General features: G+C 48.9%; 1 protein-coding gene across 1 annotated transcript; it reads right to left on the bottom strand.

The window, feature by feature from the left end:
* Window positions 1–624: 624 nt before the first annotated feature.
* Window positions 625–22,716, bottom strand: Cdc42ep3 (CDC42 effector protein 3). The gene is made up of 2 exons (XM_028857893.2): window positions 22,631–22,716; window positions 625–2,490 (listed from the first exon to the last, which is right to left on the bottom strand). Exon 2 carries the CDS (start codon window positions 2,255–2,257, stop codon window positions 1,493–1,495), a length of 765 nt encoding a protein of 254 aa, XP_028713726.1. The 5' UTR covers window positions 2,258–2,490; window positions 22,631–22,716; the 3' UTR covers window positions 625–1,492.
* Between the last annotated feature and the right edge of the window lie 1,285 nt (window positions 22,717–24,001).

Here is a 24,001-nt window from a genome sequence, read left to right as displayed (position 1 = left end):
TTGATGGCTCCTCTGGAGCCTCCTTAATCTTGTCTATAGGACTTAGAATGCACGGCAAGCCTTTGTCTTGAGGACATCTGAGTTTGTAAGAACACGCTGTAGCTGGTGTTGAAGAGAGACCCACACAGGGAGGGGCTAAATCAGCTGGGCCTGTGACAAAGGCCCACAGCCTCAGCCCCACCCCATCCCTCTCTCTCTTTCTCAGCACTAAGGTTTATATAAACGACAACAAAAATGACCTGACACGTTCATTTCTCATGTTCCTATTTCTAGCGTCAAAGCTTAACAAGAAGTCAACACTGCGGAACACACAGGAATCATCTCTCAAGCGTATTTTAAAGGCTCAGGTCCATTGCTAGCTAGTCTTGAAAATCTTCGTTTCTGTTGTTGTTTATAACTATAAATGAGCAAGTTCATTTTAGCATTTACTCTTTATTGTGTGGTATGACGTACCTAGGTAATGCGAGCGTGAGCCGTCCTAGAATACCAACTCCAGTCTCTGCAGAAGCGTCGTGGGCACCCTGTGCCCCCACACTTTACAATCTATTATTGGTGCTATTGGAAGTATGATAACACATGAGCAAGCGGGGGAAGCTGATAATGAATAGGTTGGTTTTTTTTTTGTTTTTTTGCAAATACACATACACAGCTTGCCAGGAGGCCCCAACGGAAACAAGACAAATAACACTTGATGTATTATCTATAAAATGTAGACTCTGCAATAAAAAGCCAAAGGCACATAAAAATATATTTCAACTTTAAAAATAACTTAGTTACAGTAATACCTTGCTTGTTTTTTTTTTACCAACATGTAGCCGACAGTCAAACTTGCGCAACATGAAAATAATATACAGGGATATATATATATATATATATATATATATATATATATAAGAACCACAAGAAAAAACCCCGGTCCCATAAAGTTGTTTGAATATGAAAACAGTAATATCTTAACACTGGAGAATTCGCTATGCTGAGCCCAAAAGATACAATATACAAAAAGAGTCCAGAAAAAAAAAGGCCTAGGTGTTAAGCAAGTTTAGATTTCCTTCTCACAGCATGCTGTACAGCGCCTTGGAGAGACCCACTGACCCAGCCCTTTTCAGACAGCCTAGATTTCTGCCCGTCTGCAAACAAACAAACAAAATTGAGCTGAACATCAGCAGTGCCTGTTGAAAATGAGCTCTGACTCACTTCCTCTCTCTCTTTTTCTTTTTGCCAGGACAGGTTTTTTTTTTTTTGTTTTTTTTTTTTAATTTTTTAAAATTATTGTTTTCAAAATTGTTTTTGCAAACAGGGCATGGCGGTTAAAAAAATATTTTGTAGGAACAGGAACGTTATTTTAGAAAATGCATTACATGCCTGAAAAAAAAAAAAAAAAAAAACCAGCCAGGGCAGCTCTTTCCATCAATTGTGGTTAGTTGAGTTTTTTTGTTTTCTGCTTATTTTGGTACCTCTTAACTCCAAAGGAAAAAGAGCTGACTCCTGGTTACTTATTTTTATCCATGACATTCAGGACCTCATCCAAAAGTGAGGGCCCAAGATCCAGCTGCAGGGAGAGCAGGGAGCCTGTCAGGTCGGAGAGGGAGTCCTCGGATTTAGTCTTTGACTTCATGAGCTCGCAGGAGGCGGGATGCTCAAACATGTCCTCCGCGGGCCAGTCGGAGTACTGTTCCGACAGGCTGGAGGAGTGGCTGTCCCTGCCCTGGCTGGACTGAGACGCAGAACCACTGGAGCCCCACGAGGTGTCCCCCTGATGGACTGTCCCATTCTCCAACAGACTGCTTTTCTCCTGGGCTTTCTCTTCCAGGACAGGCTCACAGCTGAGCCGTGGCAGCTTAGGACGCCCAAAGGACTCCTGCTTGGAATTAAATGTCACTGGTGACAATAAGGGCAGCATGAGAGCCTGGGATCCTCCGATGGTCGGGAGGGAGATGGCATTTTTGAGCACTGGGGAGGGCGTTTCTGTGAACATCGAGTCCGAGGTGCTGTTGGCCCGGAAGAAGTCATTATGCCCAGGGAACTGGCCCGAGTGGGCTTTCTCTTGGCTTCCAGGCAAGAGCTCATAGTTTCCTTGAAGGAAGGAAATATCTCCAAAGACGTCATGCTGGCCCTCTTTGCCAATGTGAATGGTGTGACGAAAGTCCCCCAGGGGAGGACTGATCATATCAGGGGACAGAATGTCCCTCAGCTTAAATTTCTTTCCCTTCTTGTTGTTGGCTGCTTTCAGGTAGATTGGGGTCTTGGCGGGCATTTTGGAATCTAAGAATGTCTATTTCACAGATGGGGAAAAGGCGACCTTCTTCACAGGTATCCCACACTTCCCAAAAAAAATCCTTTTTGATAAGAACCGTCACATTATTTTTTTCTCTCTCTCAAGTGGCTCTGAAATGATGGAGTCTGAGATATCTTGCTCAGCGTAGGGCCATGTGCATCTTTCTGGAAAGCCGGTTACATCATCCAGTTCCTTCTACAGCCTGGAGAAATCTGGAAAAGAAACCAAAGCAGGTTATGGTCGCCCTCCTCTAGGGTCCATTCAGGCCTACCATTCCCCAGGAATTCATTATTCCAGTGCCTGGAAGTAACGGCAAGGCCACTTTGCACCCAAAGCCCAGCTTATTTGCTTCCCCTAACTGTGATAAGAACTTTAATCTCAGCAGGGATTCACTAATGTTGGTCTTAGTCCAGGGGAAAACAGAAAAAGAGGTACTTAGCCCCTGAACCTAGAACATCAGTACTTTTTAAACATGGCCATGGGCATGGTTTTCTAAACACATCTAAGATTTTAGTCTCCCTCTCTTCTGAAAACTGCTGTCAAGGGACTAGAGACAAAGCTCAGCAGTTAGAAGAACTTGCTGTTCTTGTAGGAGACCTGGGTTCAAATCCCAGCACCCACAGGGGGGGCTCACATCTGTCTGTACCTCTACCTCTAGGAGATCTAATGTCTTCTTCTGACCTCCATGGTAGTAGGCATGCATGTGGTACAACATACATACATGCAGGCACTCATAGATACACATAAAAATAACCTTTAGAGTAAAAAACAAAACAAAACAAAACCCAAACAACAACAACAACAAAACCATCTGCCATCAACATAGGACCAAGCGGGTCCATTTTAAAATTATCTTTTCTTTGCTTCCAATGCACACTAATAAGACTGACAGTGATTTATTGTTGATTTCTGGACACAAATGAAATTAAATGGCCAGCCCTAAAGGAAGGAGGCTGGAAATTATCATTTAATAAGTGACACTGATTGTTATATACTGTTTCAAGAAAACCTTACTGGAACGCATTCTTACAAATGGGGAGAGGAGATTAAGGGTGTTGGGTGGGGGGCTAGAATAGAGAGACGCGACAGCTGGATTCAAGTTGTGGTAGAGAGGAAACTGAGCTGCCAAGGACTCTAGGATTTAACAGTGTTCTGGGATGGAAGCGAACAAGAGCTGCTCCATTTCAAAGGAAACACCCGTGACCATATATAATAAGTTGAGCTGCCCCAGGAGGAGCTTTAGGAACATCAATGATAAGGTGAGTGTCCTCTCTCTCTAGGGAGGAGGCATTGTAAGGTAGCCCTCCCGCCTCCTGGTGTTAATGCCTTAACAGATCCAACTGTGATTTGCTTCTATCCAAACAAAGATGGCAGCAGTGGTCAGACCCTGGTTAGGTAACACTATAGAAGACCCCGTTGGAGCTGGAGAGGGGCGGGGAGGGAAAGAGAGAGAAGGTAAAGGAAGGGAGGGATATGGAGAGAGGGTGAGAACGAAGAGAGCAGGCGTCGGAGTGCTCACACGTGCCCATGCACCTGAGCAAGCTCCCTTGCTGGTTGGGAGGTGGAAATCCATTTACCCCATCCAGCCTCTGATGAGACACAGCTCTGGCCCAGACCTTGGTCACATCCCCGTTGAGGTCCAGGCTCTAAACCCTGCCCAGACACCCTCAGAAGCCACGACTTAATCTAAGTGGATACTAAGGCAGGTAAATTGTTAAAACCAGCACATCCTCTCTGTAGACACTATATGCTGTGAGTAAAGCGCAGAGCGGGTCGAAAGAAGGTCCAGGCACGTCAGCCCCTCCCTTGCTGGTGAGAGACTTACCTTTGGAACATCCCCCCCTCCATCCCATCTACCCCCAGAGCTGACAGTGAGAAGCTAAAACTGCCTGTCTTCTCTGCCTGTCACCCGGCACTGAGACTTAACAATCCAGACTCCTAGGACTGGGTCAGATGGTGGCTTGAAGACAGTCACATTTGCTTGGCAGCAGCTGGGGGCAGGGGGGGGGACACACTTACATCTGTTCCATATTTCTCTCCTTTCAGCGAGAGTTTGAAATTCACTTATCAGTGACAGGTGACAGGGACCATGCTCCACCACCCACTGGCAAAGGTTAACAGCTCCCTCTGTCTGGGAACTGGCTTATCCGGCATGCGCCAGCACGCTGTCCAGCCACCCAGGCCTGAGAAGGCAGAGAAGAAGGGTGAGAAGAAGACGCCCAGCCCCACCTGGCTCTGTGTGTGAGGAGGAGGAGGCAACAGGTTCACTCCTGCTGAGAGTGTGCTGGCCACAGAGCCACCACACGTAATAGGACTTCAGGTCCTGGAGTTGTCCCTCGCCTCTGACTTGGGTCTTGTCTCAATACCAAAAGGAGAAACCTTACAAGAGGGTGTGCTGGTAAATGCCTGAAATGTCAGCACTAGAGAGGTGCAGTCAGAAGGATCATGACTTCAAGGTCATCCCGGGCTAGTTCAAGGCCATTCTGAGATACTTGAGGCCCTATTGCAACAAAACCAACAAACACAAAAAGCTGAACCCTTGGCAGACCGGATAAATTATCTTCCTTATAATATAGATACACGACACAAAGCCCCAACCTAGGGCCCCAGTGACACTTTCCTGCCCCAGGAGGTGGTAGGCAATGCCAGGGAAGAACTGCCCCCTGGGACAGCATTATCAGCTCACGGGACCAGGATGGCAGCTGCCATGGAAAACATTTGCAGCTTGCCACTGATGCCTGCCTGAGGTCTGCTGGGGGTTACGTAAGGCCAAGAAGTACCCAGGGCAGGGCAATCCAGAACAGTTCCATTCTGCAAATGAACAAGGACAGGGGATGGTATGGAGGAGAAAGAGAAGAAATAGTTGCTCCTATCTGAGGGAGGGGTGTTCAGTACCAAGGCTCCCTGGCTGGGCCTCTTAAAGCAGCCCCTGCCTGGCTACAGACACTGTGGCCTTTTAGCCAGAGGCTCCCTTGGCTTGGTAAAGCTGGGGTTTATGTCGGTGGCATGAAGACAGAAAGAGACCAGAGATGGGGGGGGCAACCAAGGAGGGGGCTGTGAGAAGACTACATAAACAGAGAGGAGGACGCCAGACGCCATGTGCCAGGCCTACCAGCTGTCAGATACAATGAAAGGGTGTTCTGATTTTTAAACAGGGGGTTTCAGACAAAAACAGCAACTCTCCCATTTAAAAGAGTTGGCGTGTGCAGTGCTGGGCAGCAGCGTCCGGTAGCTCTGACCCAGGCCTCGTGTGTCCTCTCCCAGGATCCCTGACTCCTCCCGGCCCTGCTTATCAGCGAGTGGATCTGCTTTCCCTTTCCAGGCTCTTGGCTCTCCCGACAGACACTATTTCTGCCCCAGCTTACACAGAAAGCTAAAGCCTTCCCTAGCAAGAAGTGGTATTCCCTGAGGGCCTCTCTACTTTGCCACAATGCTTCACTCTCCCGCTCACCAGAGCCCAAGAGGCCCCCGCTAGAATGTTAAATGTCCCCATTTACAAATGACACACTACGAGGGGGCACAGACACTGAGTCACCCTGCCAAGACAGCGGATGGGAGCCAGGAGTGGCTCCCAGGCTGAGGTGGCAAGACATTTAGACAGCACATTCTCTGGGAATTTAGCTCCCAAGTTACCAAGGGACTGCATTCCTGAGCCTGTTGGAGACACAAATGCACGCAGAGCCAAGGCAGATGGGGAAGAGGCTTCTGCATACGTCACGTGACGGTGGGAGTGTCAACAGCCCTCGCCTCCGTCCGGGGCAGTTGGATGATGATGTCTTTCCAGACAACAATTCATAGGTCCTCGGACTCGGATACCCTATACAGGGGCTCAGTTCACTTAAAGATATGGGAGAGACTGTGTACAAGGCTATCCAGTCAAACATCTGTAATAGCCAAGAGTCGGAAACAAACCTAGTTGTCAACCTGCCGAAGATCCGTATAGATGGTCCAGCCACACAAGTTAGTAGTATTCACATCTAAGAAGGAAAGACACTTTTAACACAGCCCTAGGCAAAGAGCCCAGGGATGCACATGTTCAAAGGAAGATAAGGGAGGTCCAGAAGTGAAGTATGTAATCTAACTGCGTCAGCTTGTAGATCTATAAAATGTATCTATAAGATTCCTAAGAAACTAGCAATGCGGAGTGACCTCGGAGAGCAAGAGTGAATGAATGTAAAGGGCAGATGTGAAAAGGAAACATTCACGCTGATCCTCTGTGATTTCAGGTTTCTGAACCAGGTGAATGAACCAGCTATTTTAATAATAAAAATATAACAAATAATGTGTAGGGCTCAGACACCAGCTTAGGGAGCCGATTTTGCACAGGGTACTTTAGGTCTGGCAAAATCCCGCTGTCCTGTGATCAGAATTCACCACTGTGCCTCAGTCACGAGTCCACCGCCAGCATGAACTCCGGCTCAGCCAGGCACCGAGGGCGCTGGTCACTGGCATCGCATCGGGCCACCTTTCCATGTCTTCACCCATTTCCTTCCATCGAGAGTTTACTGTCCCCTCGCCGGTGTTCCCAGCTCTCTCTAGGATTTGTCGCACTCTCACTGTCTTCCTGGATCTATTAAAGACAGAAAGACCGTTCTCAAACCCCCATCCCTTGACTCTGGAATCTGAAGTCTTCATGGCCGCATTCCCATAGTGTGCAGGTCATGGTTTCCTTCACTACGATGAGAGTTGATAACACTCTTCTGGGAAGTTAGATTACTTAGAAGACAAACACTCAAGTTCTGGGCACTGGCAAGGGAAGCTCCCACAACAAAAGCCCAGCTCCCAGCCAACCATTAGGCCTCCTCTCCCAAAGACGCAGACGATATCCAGCTTCAGATGAACATGTTCCTACTTGCACAGGTACCTGTGAGGAATCCAAGGATGTTGTGGTAGTTTGAATGTAACTGGCCCCCATAAGCTCAAAGGGAGTGGCACTATTAGGAGGTGTGACTTTGTTGGAGTAGGTGTGGCCTTGCTGGAGGAAGTGTGTCACTGTGGGGGCAGGCCTTGAGGTCTCCTATGCTCAAGAGATGCCCAGTGTCTCAGTTCACTTCCTGCTGCCTTCTGATCAAGATGTAGCCAGCACCACGTCTGTTTGCACGCCATATACCACCATGACAATAATGGACTAAACCTCTCAAACTGTAAGCCACCCCAGTTAAATGTTCTGCCTTTATAAGAGTTGCTGTGGTCACGGCGTCTCCTCAGAGCAATAGAAACCCTAACTAGGACAGATGTCAAGACCCAGAGCAAGATCTTAGGGGATATGAAAGGCACACCTCCGATAGGGAAGGCAGATGGTGGGCTGTCACTCCTGTATGAGTCTAGGTAATTCTAGTTATTCACTTATGACTACCTTAAGCATATATAGCAGATGACAATCCTTTAAAAACCCACAGCAGTAACAATGATTATAGGAAAAACTGAACCGCTTCTCACTGCTGATTATTGGGGGGAGGAGGATGAGAGGGTTTCATAACAAACCTGCTTTAGCTTCCACCCTGTTGGGGTCATAGGTAGGTACCACTCTGGCCACCTTTGTTTCCTTTCATTTTTATCCAATAAATGGAAACAGTGTCTCACTCTCTAGCCTAAGGTGTCCTAGAACTCACTAGGTAGCCCAGGCAGGCCTCAGCTGGTGGTTATCCTCCTGCCTTGGCCCTGCCAAGTGTTGAGTCTGCAGGCAGGAGGCGCCATATCCAGTTTGCTTCCCACTAAGTTGATGGCCTTATCATCTATTTCTTCTATCATTCTCTTGGCAAGCCAAATAATGCTGCTAAACATACTCTGGTGGCTGTTCTTGGCTGTCAGCTTGACTGTATGTAGAATGAACTAGAATCCAGACATGGAAGGCACACCTGTGAGAGATTTTCTGCTTGGTTTGGAGTGGGTGAATCTGCTTCTAGTCCAGGTCTTTGAGATAGGAAGACACACCTTTAATGTGGGCCATACCTTCTGCTGGAAGCTATACAAGGACATGGAAGAAGGAAGCCTTTGCTCTTCGTCTGCTTGCCCTCCTCGTCTTGCTAGCACACACATTCCTTCACTGGCACTGGAGCCTCCTTCCTCGGGATTCCAGCATATACTGAAGACCAGCTGAGATACCCAGCCTTGTGGGACTGAGCAACTACTAGATTCTTGGACTTTCCATTCACAGTTAGTCATTGTTGGATTGGCTGGACTGCAGCCTGTAGGTCATTCCAATAAATCCCCTTTATATTGAGAGAGAGCGAGAGAGACAGAGAGTGACAGACAGACAGAGAGACTCATTCCGTAAGTTCTATGACTCTGACTAATACATATACTGAAATAAGTAAGCAGAGAGCAAGGGAGTGTGAGGTTAGGGTTATAAAAAACAAATTACTGACTGAAAAAAGCAGTTCTTGAATTGCTCAGAATTGCGTGTACTGAAAAGAACAAAGAGGTTGAAATATTTTGGGGGAAATCCATTTATTTTAAGAAAGGAATGCTTGGTTTGTCTACTAATTATTTTTAGATTAATCCTTAGTTGGGAGAAAGGATACAAAAAAAAAAAAAAAAAAAGTCCTGCATCCTGCAAAAACAGGTTGCGATGTTAATTCAAAGCCCACGTGAGAAAACAAGGGTAGGTTGTGTGAGTGAGGATGCTGCCTTCCTGAGGGACTTGTTCCTTTCCTTGTAGGAAGTGAGCTGGAATTCAAACTCCCCTTTCTGACTTGGTTACACATCATTCAGGGGCATCCCAACTTTTCTTTTCCCCATCAGTACTGGGTACGGGACCCAGGGCCTAGGCATAACGTTCAGGCACTGAATCACCACGCCCACATTCTGACCATCTCTCCCCTTTGCCCTTCCGCCCCAGCACAATAACCACAAGCCCTCCCCTGGCACCAGCAATGGCAACACCATCTGCAGATTAAAAAGCGCGAGCACTGTTCCTCTTTTCTCTATAAACCCACAGTCTTAGGAAGCACGATGGGGTAACGGCCCTCCACCTTGCCCCCAGCCTGAGCATCTTTCTCTCGGCCACCCCACCGACTGGGAGAAGCAGGCAGTGACTTCTCGGGTCCCTCGCTTGCTTGCACTCAGACTCCCAAACTGCGCTGGCCTCTGGGCTCTACTCCTTGGAAGCCTAAGGGCTACCTGGAACGTGTTTCTACAAGTTTCTGAGGAGGGCAACTGGAGGTGAACCCAGAAGGTGAAAGAACACCAAGGAAACACTAATCTTCAGTGATCTGAAGGCTTCATTTCTTTGTAATGAAAAAGAGATTAACTTGTTCAGGGAGGGCCCGAGGGCAACCGAGCAGAAAATGCCAGGATGCAGATTTTGACCTCTTCTCTGGAGAGGAACCCAGGGGGATGCCACGGAGGGTGGAGAGCCGACAATGTATACTCTATAGGAGGGCCTGGCAGGGGGAGGAGCCTGTACCCAGCGCCTCCCCCAAGGTGCACGGATGGCGGCGTTGGCCCTCCCACAGGGGAACACACTCACTAATTTCCCCCGGGGTTCCATTTCACACTCCCCTATAAACAGGCCCACAGACTTGCCCCTGAAAAGGCTTTCTGTTCAAACACAGCTATGTTTTCACTTACTAATGACTAGCCAACCTTTGGTGTCAGGAAACTTAAGCCTTACTACAAAGCGGCTCCTCAGGCCAGTCCTTTTGCGAACCTCAGTAGGGGGGCTTCTCCCGGGAAAAAATTTCAAAATTCACAGAGAGAAGAATTTGGGCATTAGACATTCAACACTGAACTTAAAGGTGGAAGAAAAAAAAATCCAAGACCAAAGAAGAGCCCGGCAACAGCATCCTAAAGGGCATGCTTTTCATATTTCTGGCTGCTGGTTCCCCTCCACCCATCAGAAGATAAGATGCCTTCGCTATCTTTAGAGTCTTATCTTCTGCCCATGGCTCCTAAACTGAGGACAGAGCAGCATATGGCAAGACTGTGAGCTTCCACGAGCCCCGAGTTCCTAGCTGCTGAGCTCGGCCCTCCAAACCCTCGCCAGACTGAGCAGACTGTATTTTACGGACCCACTCAGAAAGTCTGACACACCCACCTTTCAATTATTTATAACTGGACTTCTCACTTCTGATTAAACAACAGCTTGTATTTACTTTGCTTTTTACAACCCCAATTATATAGGGGCCCACAAAAAAAAAAAAAAAAAAAAAAAAACCATGTGGGAGACTCAATGCTAATTTACGTACACTCCTTACATTTACAGGACTTAATTGCACTATTTGAAAGATTTTTTTAAAAGCAAAACTAAATGACAGGACGCCTACCTCCCAAGGTACTAACACTTGTGAAGAGAGCCCATTAGGGCATTTTTTTCCTTATAAAAATAAAGGGCAGACTCTATGGACATTGATTCCTGACAGTTATAACGAGGGACGCCGAGGGCAGGTTCTCTCATGCCTGGTTCATTTTGCATGACTGGTTTTTTACAGGGACTTAGCCTCAGTGCTGGCCAGAAGCACCCAGCAGGCACTCTAGTTTGACAAGTAGGAATCCAACAGGGCCATTACTGTGAGCTGCTCACCCGCCGCCCCGTAACTAATGGATCCAACTTGGTCTGTCGTGATACAAGGACAATACCAATGCAGAAAGAATGTTGACCCTCTTATTTGCAGCGCTGTTCAGTGCCCCAAAGCCAAGATCTCCCAAGACTGCTTAGGTGCTCGAAAAGAAAAGCGAGACAAACCCTGCGAACATTTACATCAGCAGTTGCCTGTGCAGAACTCCGGTTCTGACAGTAGTACCATCAAATGATGCAAAATTGGTTGACGGGTGACTAGAAATTCTGACTGTGGGCTCTTCAGAGCACTGAGGAGAGGCGATCTCCAGTCGCTTGCTGTTATGCTACATCCTCAAATGTGCATTCTGAATACTCCTTTGGGGCCACAAAAGGGACGAGAGGGGATTTCCAAGCTAGCTTCCTATCTTGTTAGGGCTGTCTATAGTCACCCATGCTCCCTGATGGGTTAAAACAGGCTTCCCTGTGTCACCTCTACTCTGGATATGTGGCCATTCCACTGTCAACCATTTCTACAGAAGACTCCCCTAGGTTAACTATACCCTTGTCTATATACACAGATTTGAACGAATGCATGCATGCATGCATGCATGCTCTAACTAGGCTGAAAACTTCTACAAGCACAAACTGGGTCTCATTTATCATTCTATTCTATCTCCTACAACAATCGCGCAGCACACGGTAAACTCCGAATTTGGAAATATTCAACCCATAACCAATTCGATTTTTCCATCACAAGAGACAGGTTGATTGGCTCCAAGAAAGCTGCCCCCTCCCCCAGTGCAAATGACTCCGTAGATGAGGCCAGTCTAAAGTGCCTGGGCTCTCTAAAGAGTTTACACATGGACTAGCTAACAGACAAGGGCTTGTCAGTGAGCCAGGCAGGTTTCAGCTCATGCAATACTTAGACCACACCATCTAGGAAACAGCCTTGAATTAAGTCCATGCTTCGGATCAATCAGCAGGAGCCAGGATTTCTGCCACATCTCTACCGTCGATTTGATAACATGGTACCTACTAACCCAAACTGTCTCTCCCTGAGGTCCAGCAGCACCCGAAGAAAGGATGCATTGAGATCGCAGTAGCAATGATCAGAAGACACTAACTTGACCCCGTCAGACACCCACAATGGGTGGAAAAGGTCCTACACACTCACCTTCCAGCTCTAACTCACCGCAACTTCTTTGTATTTTTGCTATTATGAAAAATAATCTCAAAAGGAATTTGACTTTGTGGTTAAGGTCAAAAGATTAAAAATTTAAAGCAACAAGAAAACCTCTGAGCCTCAAGGAAAAAAAACAAACATCCTGTTCTTAGAAAATATCCAGTGTTGATAATTCTTTTCCCAGAGGAAGCACATGCATGCGACCGTGCACAGTCTCAGGGCTCAGCTGGACCGGGGACAATAGAGCTCTCCGTCACTGTTCACACTTTACTTCCCTCCAGACTTTCTGAAACCAAGAATTCTGTGTCCCTAGGTGGAATGTCCTTCTTACCTTCTGACCATCAAACACTGCTCATAACATCCTCTGAGACCTGCTTCACAGCCACTTCCTTCCTGGAGGAAGTGTTCCCAAACTCACCTCACGTAATCCCGCTTCACTGCTGCGTGGCTGGGGGCATTCTTAGGTATTGTGTAGAACTGACATCATTTGTTATTTTCCTGTTTTCTGGCTTTGGGATTTGTATGACTATCTCATGAGTAAAGTGAGCCATGGTGCTATACATGCGAAGCTACCGATGAGTCTTTTTATAAGCTGGCCACTAACAGAAGCCCCTTGGTTTTCACTGTATAAGCTCTTGTTTGCTTTCTTCCCATCTCTTATGTCAAGAGCCTACAAATAGGCGAGCCAGATCTAGGCCCTTACCTGTTTGGGCGAATAAAGTTTTATTGGAACACACAATGAATGGGCATTTGTTTTTGTACTCTCCACAGATCAGCAGTTCTCCATGGACGGCAGTTTTGCACCCACAGCAAGTAACACGTACCAGATGTCTGCAGACATTTTTGATCCTGCGACCTTAGGTGGAAGGCATTGGTCAGTGGCGTCTCAGGACACAGGACAAGAATGCTGTTGAACACCTTCCATTTCCCCAAAGAAAATAACTATCAGGCCTTGAGTCTCAATAGAACTGAAGCTGGGAGGCCATAGCAGAATTGACGCTGCTGTACGAGGTCAGATTTCACAGATGGGCAGAGAATGCATGTGGCCCTCAAAGTGTAAGATATCAATGACCTGTTACTGAAAGGGTTTGAACCCTTGCCTTAGAAGCTTGCGTCTCTACAGGGCTGGGGCACTGTTGTCCACTCCAACCCCTCAATCACACCCTGCGCATGGCTTCAACTACCATTTCTAACGGTAACTTTCAGAGGAGAACCTCAGCTCACACATACCGACTTAAGAATAGACCAGAAACACTTGCCAGTCTTTAGGCAAAGAAATCGAAAGTAAGCTCTTAGAAATATTGCCATGGCAACAAAACATACGATCGGTGTTTTGTTTTCTCACTGAAGTAGCTACTGGTAGGTCTGGGGGTTATACACTGAGGGACTTGTGTGCTGTGTGGGGTCCGAGCTGTGCATCCCACTGTGCACAGTAAGTAGGAGTATTCTCCCACAGACCGGAAACTGAAATCAATAGGTGAAATAGTGGCTCTTCGCAGAGGACTGGAGAAGCACTGGATTTCTCTCCTGTACTCTGGGGTCCCCCGCTTTGCTTTCCTGGGGAACTCGATCTTCCCTCCCTCTGGCTGCCCATGGTGAGGACCTCCTGGAAATGCCAACACCCAGCTGTCGTCCCAACTTCTCCCTAGCCATCGTCCCCTGTCAGGTCCAAAGTCCTGTCACCGAGTCTCTCTCCTCATTGGCTCCCATCATCGCTCTGTGGCACATTTGCCCCCTATCTTCTTACCTAGAATCCACCGTAATCTTAAAACCCTTTAGGGGCAGGCCCACCCCTGTTGTCTGGAGATAGGCTAGCATAGAACGGAACACCTTATAACATGGCGTTCTCCACACAGACAAACTGAGAAGCTGCCCAGCCCCACAGCTCTAGTTCTTCCGGGTTGCCAAGGCCTTGGGAGCTCCTTGGCATTGTGTGTGCACCTGACATCTACCAACCATCACCCATCATCTACCAACCGTCACCCATCTACCAATCATCACCCATCTACCAACCATCACCCATCTACCAACCATCACACATCTACCAACCATCACACATCTACCAACCATCACCATCTACCCCCCCCCCCCCCCCCCCCCCCCCCCAACCATCACCCATCTACCAACCATCACACATCTACCAACCATCACCCATCATCTACCAACCATCACCCACATCTACCAACCATCACACATCTACCAACCATCACACATCTACCAACCATCACACATCTACCAACCATCACACATCTACCAACCATCCCCCCCCCCCCCCCCCCCCCCCCCCCCCCCCCCCCCCCCCCCCCCCCCCCCCCCCCCCCCCCCCCCCCCCCCCCCCCCCCCCCCCCCCCCACACCCATCTACCAACCATCACACTGCACTGTGTTACAGCTCTCTTGCCCAACACCCCCGCCTCCCCAATTAGGCCGTTAGCCACGCGGACAAACTATCTTACTCATAAAAAGGTGCTAAAGAGAGCATATATTTGTGAAAGTGATGTTTACAGGGGAAATGACTTCTACCCATGACTGCAGAGTACAAACAAGCTTCTTCTGAAGACTATTTCAGATTTTCCAGTTACACTCGGGTCCAACTTAAAGAGAGAGACCCTGTTGAAATGATGAGCCCAGCTTGCTGCTCTTTCCTCTTAGAGAACTTGGCTTATGTGGCCTAGAAGCACACGAGGAAATCTCAGCAAACTACAGTGGGTATTCTATAGCAAAGGGAAACCCGAGGTGGAGCGGGCAACAGCCACAGGAAAGGCTCCCACTTCACGTGAGAACAGATTTCCAGGACTTAGGAGGATGGAATGTCTCAAGGGCCAGCAAATACCTGTCTTTGTCTGGTCACTTTGTAGAGCCTTTGAAAAACTATACTGAGTAGTTAAACACACACACACACACACACACACACACACACACACACACACACACACAGAGTCAAATTGTTTTCAAAAAAGGGATGAGACTCCTTGTGGATAGTCGCATCTATTTTTAGCGAAATTGAGAAATATGGCTAAGCAGGCACAGGCAAGTTCACGCAGAACCTCATTTCCTTCGCGTCTCTGGTGAGAGCTGCTAGGTGGGCAGCTTACATAGGAAACTGACACAGGCGGAGCCTGAAGGGGATCCTGCTGACAGGACAAATACCCGAAGGACACAGCAGCGGCACTTATCTCTAGCCAGCAAGGGACCCACGTGCCAGTGACAGACCAGGGTATAAAATTACCTTAAAAGACTCGAGTAGGGGCAGGATAAAGTCAACAGGAATCAAGTGAATAAGTAGGAAGTCCTGCATTTGGGTTAAAGCTAATTACATAATCACGTAAGCGCAGAATGAGGCAGGATGTGGCTGGCAGCTCTTATAAAAACAGACCTGGGCATTAGCTTACCACAAGCTCACTTGTGAGCTGACATTTTGAGGTGACGGCTGAAAAAGCTATAGCCCTCAGAGGCTCCTTGCCCAGACCCCAAGCAGCGTGAGGCTTTTCCGGACCCTGCTTTGCTGGAACCTCTCTGGAGACCCCATGTTCTGAGGTGTTCTAGAAGCCAGCGGCCATAACAATACTTTCTATCAGCGTATACCATTTCTGTCCTCCCCCTTCCTGGTATCAGGGTGCTAATCAATGCCAGCGACTTCCTCTTAAGACTTGGGTTTCCTCCTCTGCAAACTTGAAACAGAATGGTGGGCATCTTCTCGGGGCAAAGGGCTGGTAGGCACTGAGCTCTAACCCAAGGGAGCCACTTCCGGATATAATCAAGATGACAACCAAGAACAGCCATCACAGAAGTTTCTTCCAATTTTTATTTCTTTTAGGCTTTAGGCTCTGGTCACCTGATGGATTTTTTTTTTTTTTATGTACACAGAAGGGGGCACCAGATCTCATTACAGGTGGTTGTGAGCCACCATGTGGGTGCTGGGAATTGAACTCAGGACCTCTGGAAGAGCAGTTGGTGCTCTTAACCTCTGAGCCATCTCTCCAGGCCGGATTGTTTTAACTAGAGGGCAAAGTCTTCTAAACGATGTGGTTCCAAAAGTCAAACTTTTCCCCTTAAGACAAAACTGAACACGAAAACAATTCCTGGTTTGACTCCATACACAGGAGCTGAGACCCAACTGAGTGTGCCCCGCCCGGCTGGTGGCAGCGATCACCTCCTCCCAGGTGAGCCACTGGACTAAGGAGTCCTTCAGGAAGGATCTAGAATAGAGCCCACCAGCACGAGCCTGCACCAAGCTTACCATCAAGCCCAACTCAGCATGACCAGAAGGCATTTCACTCTGAAGACATCTGAACGGAAGAAAACCATGCCTAGTTGGGGGCTGTGGCCTGTGTAAAGAGACCCGTGTGGTTCCAGCTTCTGTGTATAGTCAGCTAGGCCAAGGCTGGCCACTCACATATTCATCAACAGCCAACAGCCACTAAAGAACTGTGCAGAATCAGGGGCTGTGCTAGGAAAGGAGGCCCTGGTAATGATGCACAGTGTGTAGAGAAAGATAAGAGCCTTGAATAAATGGTTCACAGGCTGTGGAGAGGTCTGCCATAGCGACAGGAAACCCAAGCACCCTGGTGCTCTCAGTGGACATCTGGGCATCATAGTTGTCCCAGGGGCAAAAGAAGCCTCTGTGGAGGTGGCTGCTTCTCAGCTGTACTCTGAAAATGTCCTGGCGTGGGCTCCCCTCCGATGTCTACAGTATTCTCACAAGGCATGGCCACCAGGCCACCTCCCCTTGAATGTGAATGTTCTATAGCCAAGAAGAAATGACTTTAATAAGCTGGGCAAGTGATAATGACTTCGTAACAATTTACAAGATGCTAGAGGAAGAAATGGATGGTATGGCTAGGACTAAATTGTCCACTTGATAGTTTCACTGGGGAAATAAGAATGCTTAGATAAAGCAGGTTCAGCCTCTGCTCTCCAGACAGCTTAATTAGGCAGTCGTAGGAACCAATAAATTATTGATACGACAGTACGTGCTGTAATCTCAGCACTCAGGAAGTGGAGGAAGGGGCCTGTGAGTTCTAAGCCAGCCTGGACTACACAAAACTCTCTCAAAAATTAAATAGATAGATAGATAGATAGATAGATAGATAGATAGATAGATAGATAATTTAAAAGATCATTCTAAATGCGGTAAGTTCCACCCAGAAGAAAGCACAGGATGCTGTGACATGCCCCAGAAAAGGAAAAAGAATGATAATTATGGGAATTGAGAGCTGGCTGCCTCCCCCATTTCTTCAGATGAGAAGGGGGGTATCTGCCTTGTGAACAGCTGGTCATCCCAAAGTGTATGGCCCCCACGCCTGCTGGATTGGAAAAAAAAAAAAAAAACAATGTTGAAAGCCTAAACTGACCCTAGGCAAAAATTAAATAAATAAAGGGTAAGATATCAAATACATCCCCAAATGACCAAACCAGATTTCACCGGAAACGTGTTTGTGTGTTTTAAAGATGAGTGTAGCCTAAATGGTTGTAATGTATTTGAATAGTACAGGTCTTTCTCAACTAGATGCATGACAGAGATCTATCATTGACAAGACGTGTCTACAAATATGACCTTCAGGATGTCACCAGAACAAGACAGATTCCCAAATGTGTAAGCTGTCCAAACAGAAGCCTGCCTTTGAAGTCCTTGCCTTCCAGCCTGCTCTTCCAAGGCCACTCTTTATTATTAGCACGACAGGCTATGCTAATAGGGTCACATGGAGACTGGCTTATTGAAATCTAGAGTTAGGGATGATCTGAGCTCATCTAACACCAAATCCTGTTAGAGATGAAAAACAGGCTCTGAGAGAGGCCAGAATCACACCATTCAGATCCCCATCAAGACACCCACCTAGGTTTTCAGATCTAGTCCTTGCTACATTTTGATCGTTCCCCGGGGTAATTCCGGGTTAGTTTTATCAAACAGAGCCACCATGGATTTGCCAGCGTCTTTCTGGCATGCTCTTCCAGCCCTGTTCCTCTACTGCCTGCAGCTCGGCAGGCTGCAGCTCTGTGCAGCTGTGACTTGGTGCTCCCCGGAGTGAGTTTTCTACCAGAGCAGTCGCTGTGAGGGCGAAACCATGTGGGACACAGCAGAAGCTCTCTCCACAGGGAGAGTCACTGCACGCTGGTGTAGCAGGGACTCTGTGACATCCATCGGGAAGGGGACGTCATCAAACTGGCTTTCCACAGAACCCTTTCCTGATCTTCCTGAGTCTTCGGGGATGCTTTAGGTGCCAGCCTGTTGGGGCAGTGCAGGAACGTGACCACTGCAACACTGTTTCATAAAGAGCCAAAGGCTAGAAGGCCAATCCTAACTTTCTGACATGTGCAAACAGCTTCCGAATCACAAAATATCTTTCGTTTTTCAAACTTCCTACTATAGAGTTCTATTGTGAGCTAATCATTTAGGCAAGCAGTAATGACCACACAATCTTACAGTGCGGCTCATCAGCTTCCATACCCAATTTGGCTACTTAGAAGTAGTCTTTGGTGTGTGTGGGGGTGGGGGGTGGGGTGGCTGGGGTAGGGGGTGCTGGGTACTGTGGTACCTGCATGTAATTCCAGAATTCAGGAGGCTGAGGCGGAAGGGTCAAGCATTCAAGGTCAACCTGGGTCGTAGAAGCCCTGTCACAAAAATCAAGCCAAGAAACAAAAACAAAACCACAGCAAAACAGCTGTGGTTTTAATGCCTATATTTCCTACTATAAGGCCATACAGTTAGATTTAAAGGCTGCTTTTCCACCAGAGGCCCTGGCATACTGTCTCTTATCACTCCACTCTGGTAAAGGTTGCCAATGAAGTGCATCAAAGCCAAAGGAAACACCTTTTTTTTTAAAAAAAAAAGAAAAAAAGAAAACCAACAAAACAATAACAACAAAAAAATCCTCCCCGATTAATTGCTAATTGTTGTAGATTTGGCTAGTTACTTGTCATAGTTTGTAGGATGTTGTTTTGTTTTGTCATCTCTAAAGGAAGGGAGCAGGAAGGGAGAAAATTCCAGCTCAGGATGGACAGCCCCAACTCCGGAGCAATTTCCAGACTTCACAGCTGATGAGAAGCAGGGACCGGGATTGTCCTGGGCAAGCATGCTCCGCCTCTAAGGCCTCTTCACTCTATCTGTCACAGCAGACATCTATCTAGCCGCATCCAGGGCAGGTGCACCACTGTCACAGGCCCCCTTCTGCAAGGACAGAGTTCACGCCTTCCTGCCCAACCTCCTGTGGTTCCTGATCGCCCTGGAACTCTCAGGGCAGTATATCACTACCCAACAGGCACTGAGTATCCACCCAGTGCCAGGGGCTGCAAGCCAGGCCTCCTGGATATAATGTCTTACCAGGCATTGTTCCTTAGCCCTACTACCTCTGGTGGATCCAAGGACATGGCCTACATGGGAGCTGTATTCATTCCTGGATACTGGAATGCCTTGTTCCCAGCTGGGGCATGGCTTTCTGGTGTCAGGGTCCCGCATTTTTCACCTAGTGAGTTCCTTTGTTTATGGTGTAAACTGCTTAGACCAACTCCAGCAGTTTCACGTTAGCTTCTAGCTGTAGAAGAACAAGGTCACCACACACAAGACTGAGCCACCCTTAATAATTAAGTAATTCAAGTTGTATTCCCTAGGGCTGGCAATTATTTCCTTTGGGTGGTGATATGATGAGACAGAATAATATAAAATGAGTTCCTTTCCAGAGGCCAAAAGCCATAACAGTCATCATATGTAATAGCTCCCCTACCCTTCCTCCCAGACAATGGAGGTGTGCTATTCAGTGTTAGGTCATAGATACCCGAGTTCAAACCATACTTAGCAGTGTAACCTTGACCAAATGACAAAACTCTTCAGAGCCTCAGCTCTCATCTGGAAAGGAAGTACCACACCACACATCTAAAAGACTAGCTACGGAGTTGTTATATGAGACAATCACGTAATCTAAGTCACTTGTCCAGCACCACACAAGCACTATATGCAAGATCCAGGCAACGTGCCCCGGCAGTCTGATGCCCAGTTAGTAACTTCAGGCTTCCCCAGTCCCTGAACTCAAAAGGGCACTCAGACAAACCCATTTAGGTATGTGCTTTACTGTCTAATTTGGGGCAAACTATATAACTGGCCTGTCTCCAGTCACTACACCTGTAAAACGCGGATCCTGACCCACCTTCTTTCATGGAACGATTATTTAGAAGTAAAGGATGTTAATGTAGGCAGTGGGAAGAGTACTTAGCTTAGCACTTAGGACAGGCTTTATGCTGGAATTACTTTTGATGTCCCAACAACATGCTCTATACAATTTTATGTTCTTATTCAATTATAAGAAAAACATGTCCGTGGGATTCTAGTTAGAAAGAAACTAGGCTGAGCCTATATGAAATCAGACTGAAGCAAGAGCCATAATTACTAATAACAATAACATTAACAATAACAATAAAAAAACCAGCACAGTATTCCTGGGGCTTTTTTCGGTCAGGAATTGTATTCGACCCACTGGATAAAGGCTATGCCTAATGGGCAAAGAACTTGTGAAAACTTTATGGCTTGGTTAAAAACCGTCGGGTGATGTAGGTTAAAGCGATCTTATCCCCGATGCTGTTGAATAGCAGGAATTTTACAAGTGGAAAAAGGACAGCTTTTGTGAACATGTCAGACATAAAACAAAACACCACATTAACTGGGAAGCTGGAGAGCAGACAGGGGCCAACCGGCTCGGGGAGCTGTTACAGCTTTCTCTGCATCCCGGATCACATTTAAGTTCACCATAAAAAGCAAAAAGAAAATGTGCAGCACTTTAAGCGGCTCTTCTAGGTGCTGCTAAAATGCAAGGCAGAATTTCAGGGCTCAGATTAGCGGGGTGGGAGGGAGCTCATCTTACTTCATGTCTTCAGGGGCTGCCCCAGCCTCAGCACCATGTTCCAATCTTGGAATTCAGAATGCAAATCTCTAGCAGATGAGAGGGCTGGGAAACAGAAACTGCCATGGGCCCAGAAGGCTTCCAAAGTTCCCCTCTAAACATCCCGTCTGTGAGCCCAGGGGCTGGCAGTCCTGTCTCATGCCATGGGTGGGGCCTCCGGGGGAAACCTAGACACTTCCAGATGGACTGTCAACCATTCCTTGAATATAGACCTCATCGCGTATTTCACACCTGACGATGCCAGACATCTCACAACTGCCTCATGTCTGAGTCCTTCATTCAGAAAAGGGTGTTTGCGTATACTGATATCTGAACTGTCCATCAAGCCACAATGGTGGAGGCGTCCAGAAGTTGTGCTACCTAGTGGAGTGGCTAGATGAAAGATCTTTTTTTTTTTTTTTTTTTTTTTTTGTAAGTGGGAACATCGCAGGAGCCTTTTAATGGATTTGGGGATACCCCTGGGGCATACCGACTGCTTCCTGGTGAGGCTTATTTCTCCCTGTGATGTGAAGGGGGAAGTCCTAAGTCTGGATCTGCTTTTAAAGCCGGGACATCTGCTACCCTCCTAATATTTTCAAGGCCAGTACCCCTCCTCCATCCCCCTCCCAGAACGCGAGGATTTTTTTTTTTTTTTTTTTTTGAGGGCTACAAGCTGCCAGGGTAGGAAAAGGCAGAAGAAATCTTGTCTCCCTAATGTATCCATCAGTTCCCCCCCTAGAGCCCCCTACACACTGCACACATCAGCAGCCCACTCCCCCAAATAACACCAAAGCTGCACAGACACATGTTCCAATCCCCGCCTGACATTCCTCATCCCACCCTCCTTTTAATTCACTCACTTTTTTTTTTTTTTTAAACACAATGTAATTACTTGACTGTCAGCCTGGGCTGCACTCTGGGGCTTTTACTCCTTTCAACAGAGATGTACTCCGAGCTTTGATGCTGTGGTCTGCGCAGCTCGTCCGTGCCACAGCCGGCTCGGTAATGTAACATTCAAGTGCATATTTATTTTTAAACTGACCTCTCCTAGACGGTGCAGTATAAAGCAGGTCCTGCCAAAAAAATATGCTACTTTCTATTTATAAGATGAAACACATGCCTTCCCTCCCAAAGGCGAGAGAGAGAGAGAGGGGGGTGGAGTATAATAATTCATAAAGAAAAAAAATGACTGGCCAGATCCATTCGTCCTCACATGCCTGTGTCAAGACACTTAGTGGGGAAGACGAGGAAGAGAAAAAGAAGAGGAGGAGGAGGTGGCGGAGGAGGATGAAAGATCTTGTAAATGCTTCAGTTGTTCAGAAACCACAGTCAAAAAAGAAAAAAAAAATTTCAACTGCCAGATCTGCAGGTTGGAGCCTCCGCTGCCTCTGTCAGCAAGGAAAACGGCAGAGCTGAGCGGTGCACCCACATGTGCCGCCCGGGTGCAAACACAACCAGAGGGGCGCGATAGCCAAGTGCGGTTTGTTCTGATGGAAAAACGCAACACGCGCCCAGAATGGCTGTCAATAACTCGGGGGGGGGGGCTGCTGCCTGCAGCCCCACCCAAAAGAAGTAGGCGCGGAAGGCAGAGCTCTGTGTCCTGATCCCCTCTGGGACGGCTTCATGTCCCCTTTGGTCCTCTGGACATCAGCTCAAGAAGGCGGTGCCCTGGGTTATCCTCTCACCCCTGGATATAAGTCTTCCAAGCCCAACACCAGCACGAGCGGGAAGGGACTAAGGTTGACCGCGGTGGGACAGACTCACAGGTGGAGAGAGGCAGCCTGGGCTCTACACACTCACCAGCAAGCAGTCGCTCAGGCTCGTCGCTTCTGCCCGGGGGCCGGGCGTCGGCCCGGGTCGCCTCCTGGAGGGCGCAGGCAGTCCTCGCCGCCGCCGGTGCGCGCAGAGACAGAGGGGCGGCGACGGTTCACCGCATAATCTGCTCCGGGGACTGTGCGCGGAGTCTCCCGGGAGGGCAGCGGCCGCGGAACCGGGTGGCTCGGTGTGCGTCCCCGCTGCTGCTGCTGCTGCTGCTGCTGCCAGCCCGCGGCCGTTGCAAGTGTCCGCAACACTGAGCGCGCGGCGGCTCGACGCGCGGCCTCAACCTGCCGAGGGCGGGGCGCGCGGGGCGGGGCGGGGCCCGGGAGCGGGGCGGGGCGGGGCTGGTGAGGCCAGGGCAAGGGCGGGAGAAGGGTGCTTGGCCGCCGGGGGACCCTCCCTCCGCCGTACCTGTCCCCAGCCCCGCCAGACGGGCGGCTGCGCGGCCGCGGGCTCTTGGAGGACAATGGGCGCCCACTGTCACCTTCCCAGTCCCCACTTACCCCGGGATGTGGCTTCTCTCAGAGTCAAAGCCTCCCGGGAGTGGGGTGGGGGGTGGAGGTCTCTTGGGCACAAAGAAAAGTGGCTGGGGTGCTCTCTTCAAAAAGGGGGCCCCCGGAGCGTGGCTGCCCGCACGGTGCGGGAGGACAATAGGACTCCGCCCGCACCCGGGACCCTCGTGCTCACCCTCGTGTCCCCGCCTCTCCCTTGTCCTACCCAGCCCATCTAGCAGGGCCGGGGTTCGCCGCAGAGGGAGGGGACCTGCGGTGAAGAAGGGCCACCTGACCGCGTCGCCGCAGCTCGGCCACAGCTCCCCGGGGGACCCCCTAAGCTGCTGTAGCTCCCGGGAGGGAAGGGAAGGGGAGGGTCGCGTGCTGTCAACCGGCTGCTCGCTCCCCCTCGCGAGCTGTCGTCAAAACCCGGAGCGCGGATCAACGGGCGCGCGTTGGGAGACGCGGGGCTGGAGGCTGGGACCCCGCGGGACAAGGAGAAGCGCAGACGCAGCAGGTTTTTCCTGTCCGGAGGGAGGCGACTCCTCCTCCCCACCCCTCTCCCAGGTCTTGGAGAGATTGACCTAAAGCTGCGGAAGCGGGTGGTGGCTCTCCCGGACGCTCGGCCAGGCGGCGCAAGTGGCGCAGCTGCTGCTGCTGCTCCCGACTGTAAAATTCCGCCCGTGGCGACACCTGCGCCTGTCGGTCACCCGGCCAGGGCCTCAGGACGTCCCGCCCCTCTGTCCCTGAACCTCAGTAGGAACCCAGTGAATGAGGGTTAATTGTCTTAATCGGCCGCCGTCTCTTCCTTCTCCCTTCGTCCGCCTGGTAGGAGACAGGAAAAGGTGGCGTTTTTCCGGCG

This window comes from Peromyscus leucopus, chromosome 22 (assembly GCF_004664715.2).
Source record: "Peromyscus leucopus breed LL Stock chromosome 22, UCI_PerLeu_2.1, whole genome shotgun sequence".
Taxonomy (NCBI): Eukaryota; Metazoa; Chordata; class Mammalia; order Rodentia; family Cricetidae; genus Peromyscus; species Peromyscus leucopus.
This window is presented reverse-complemented; position numbering and strand designations above follow the sequence as displayed.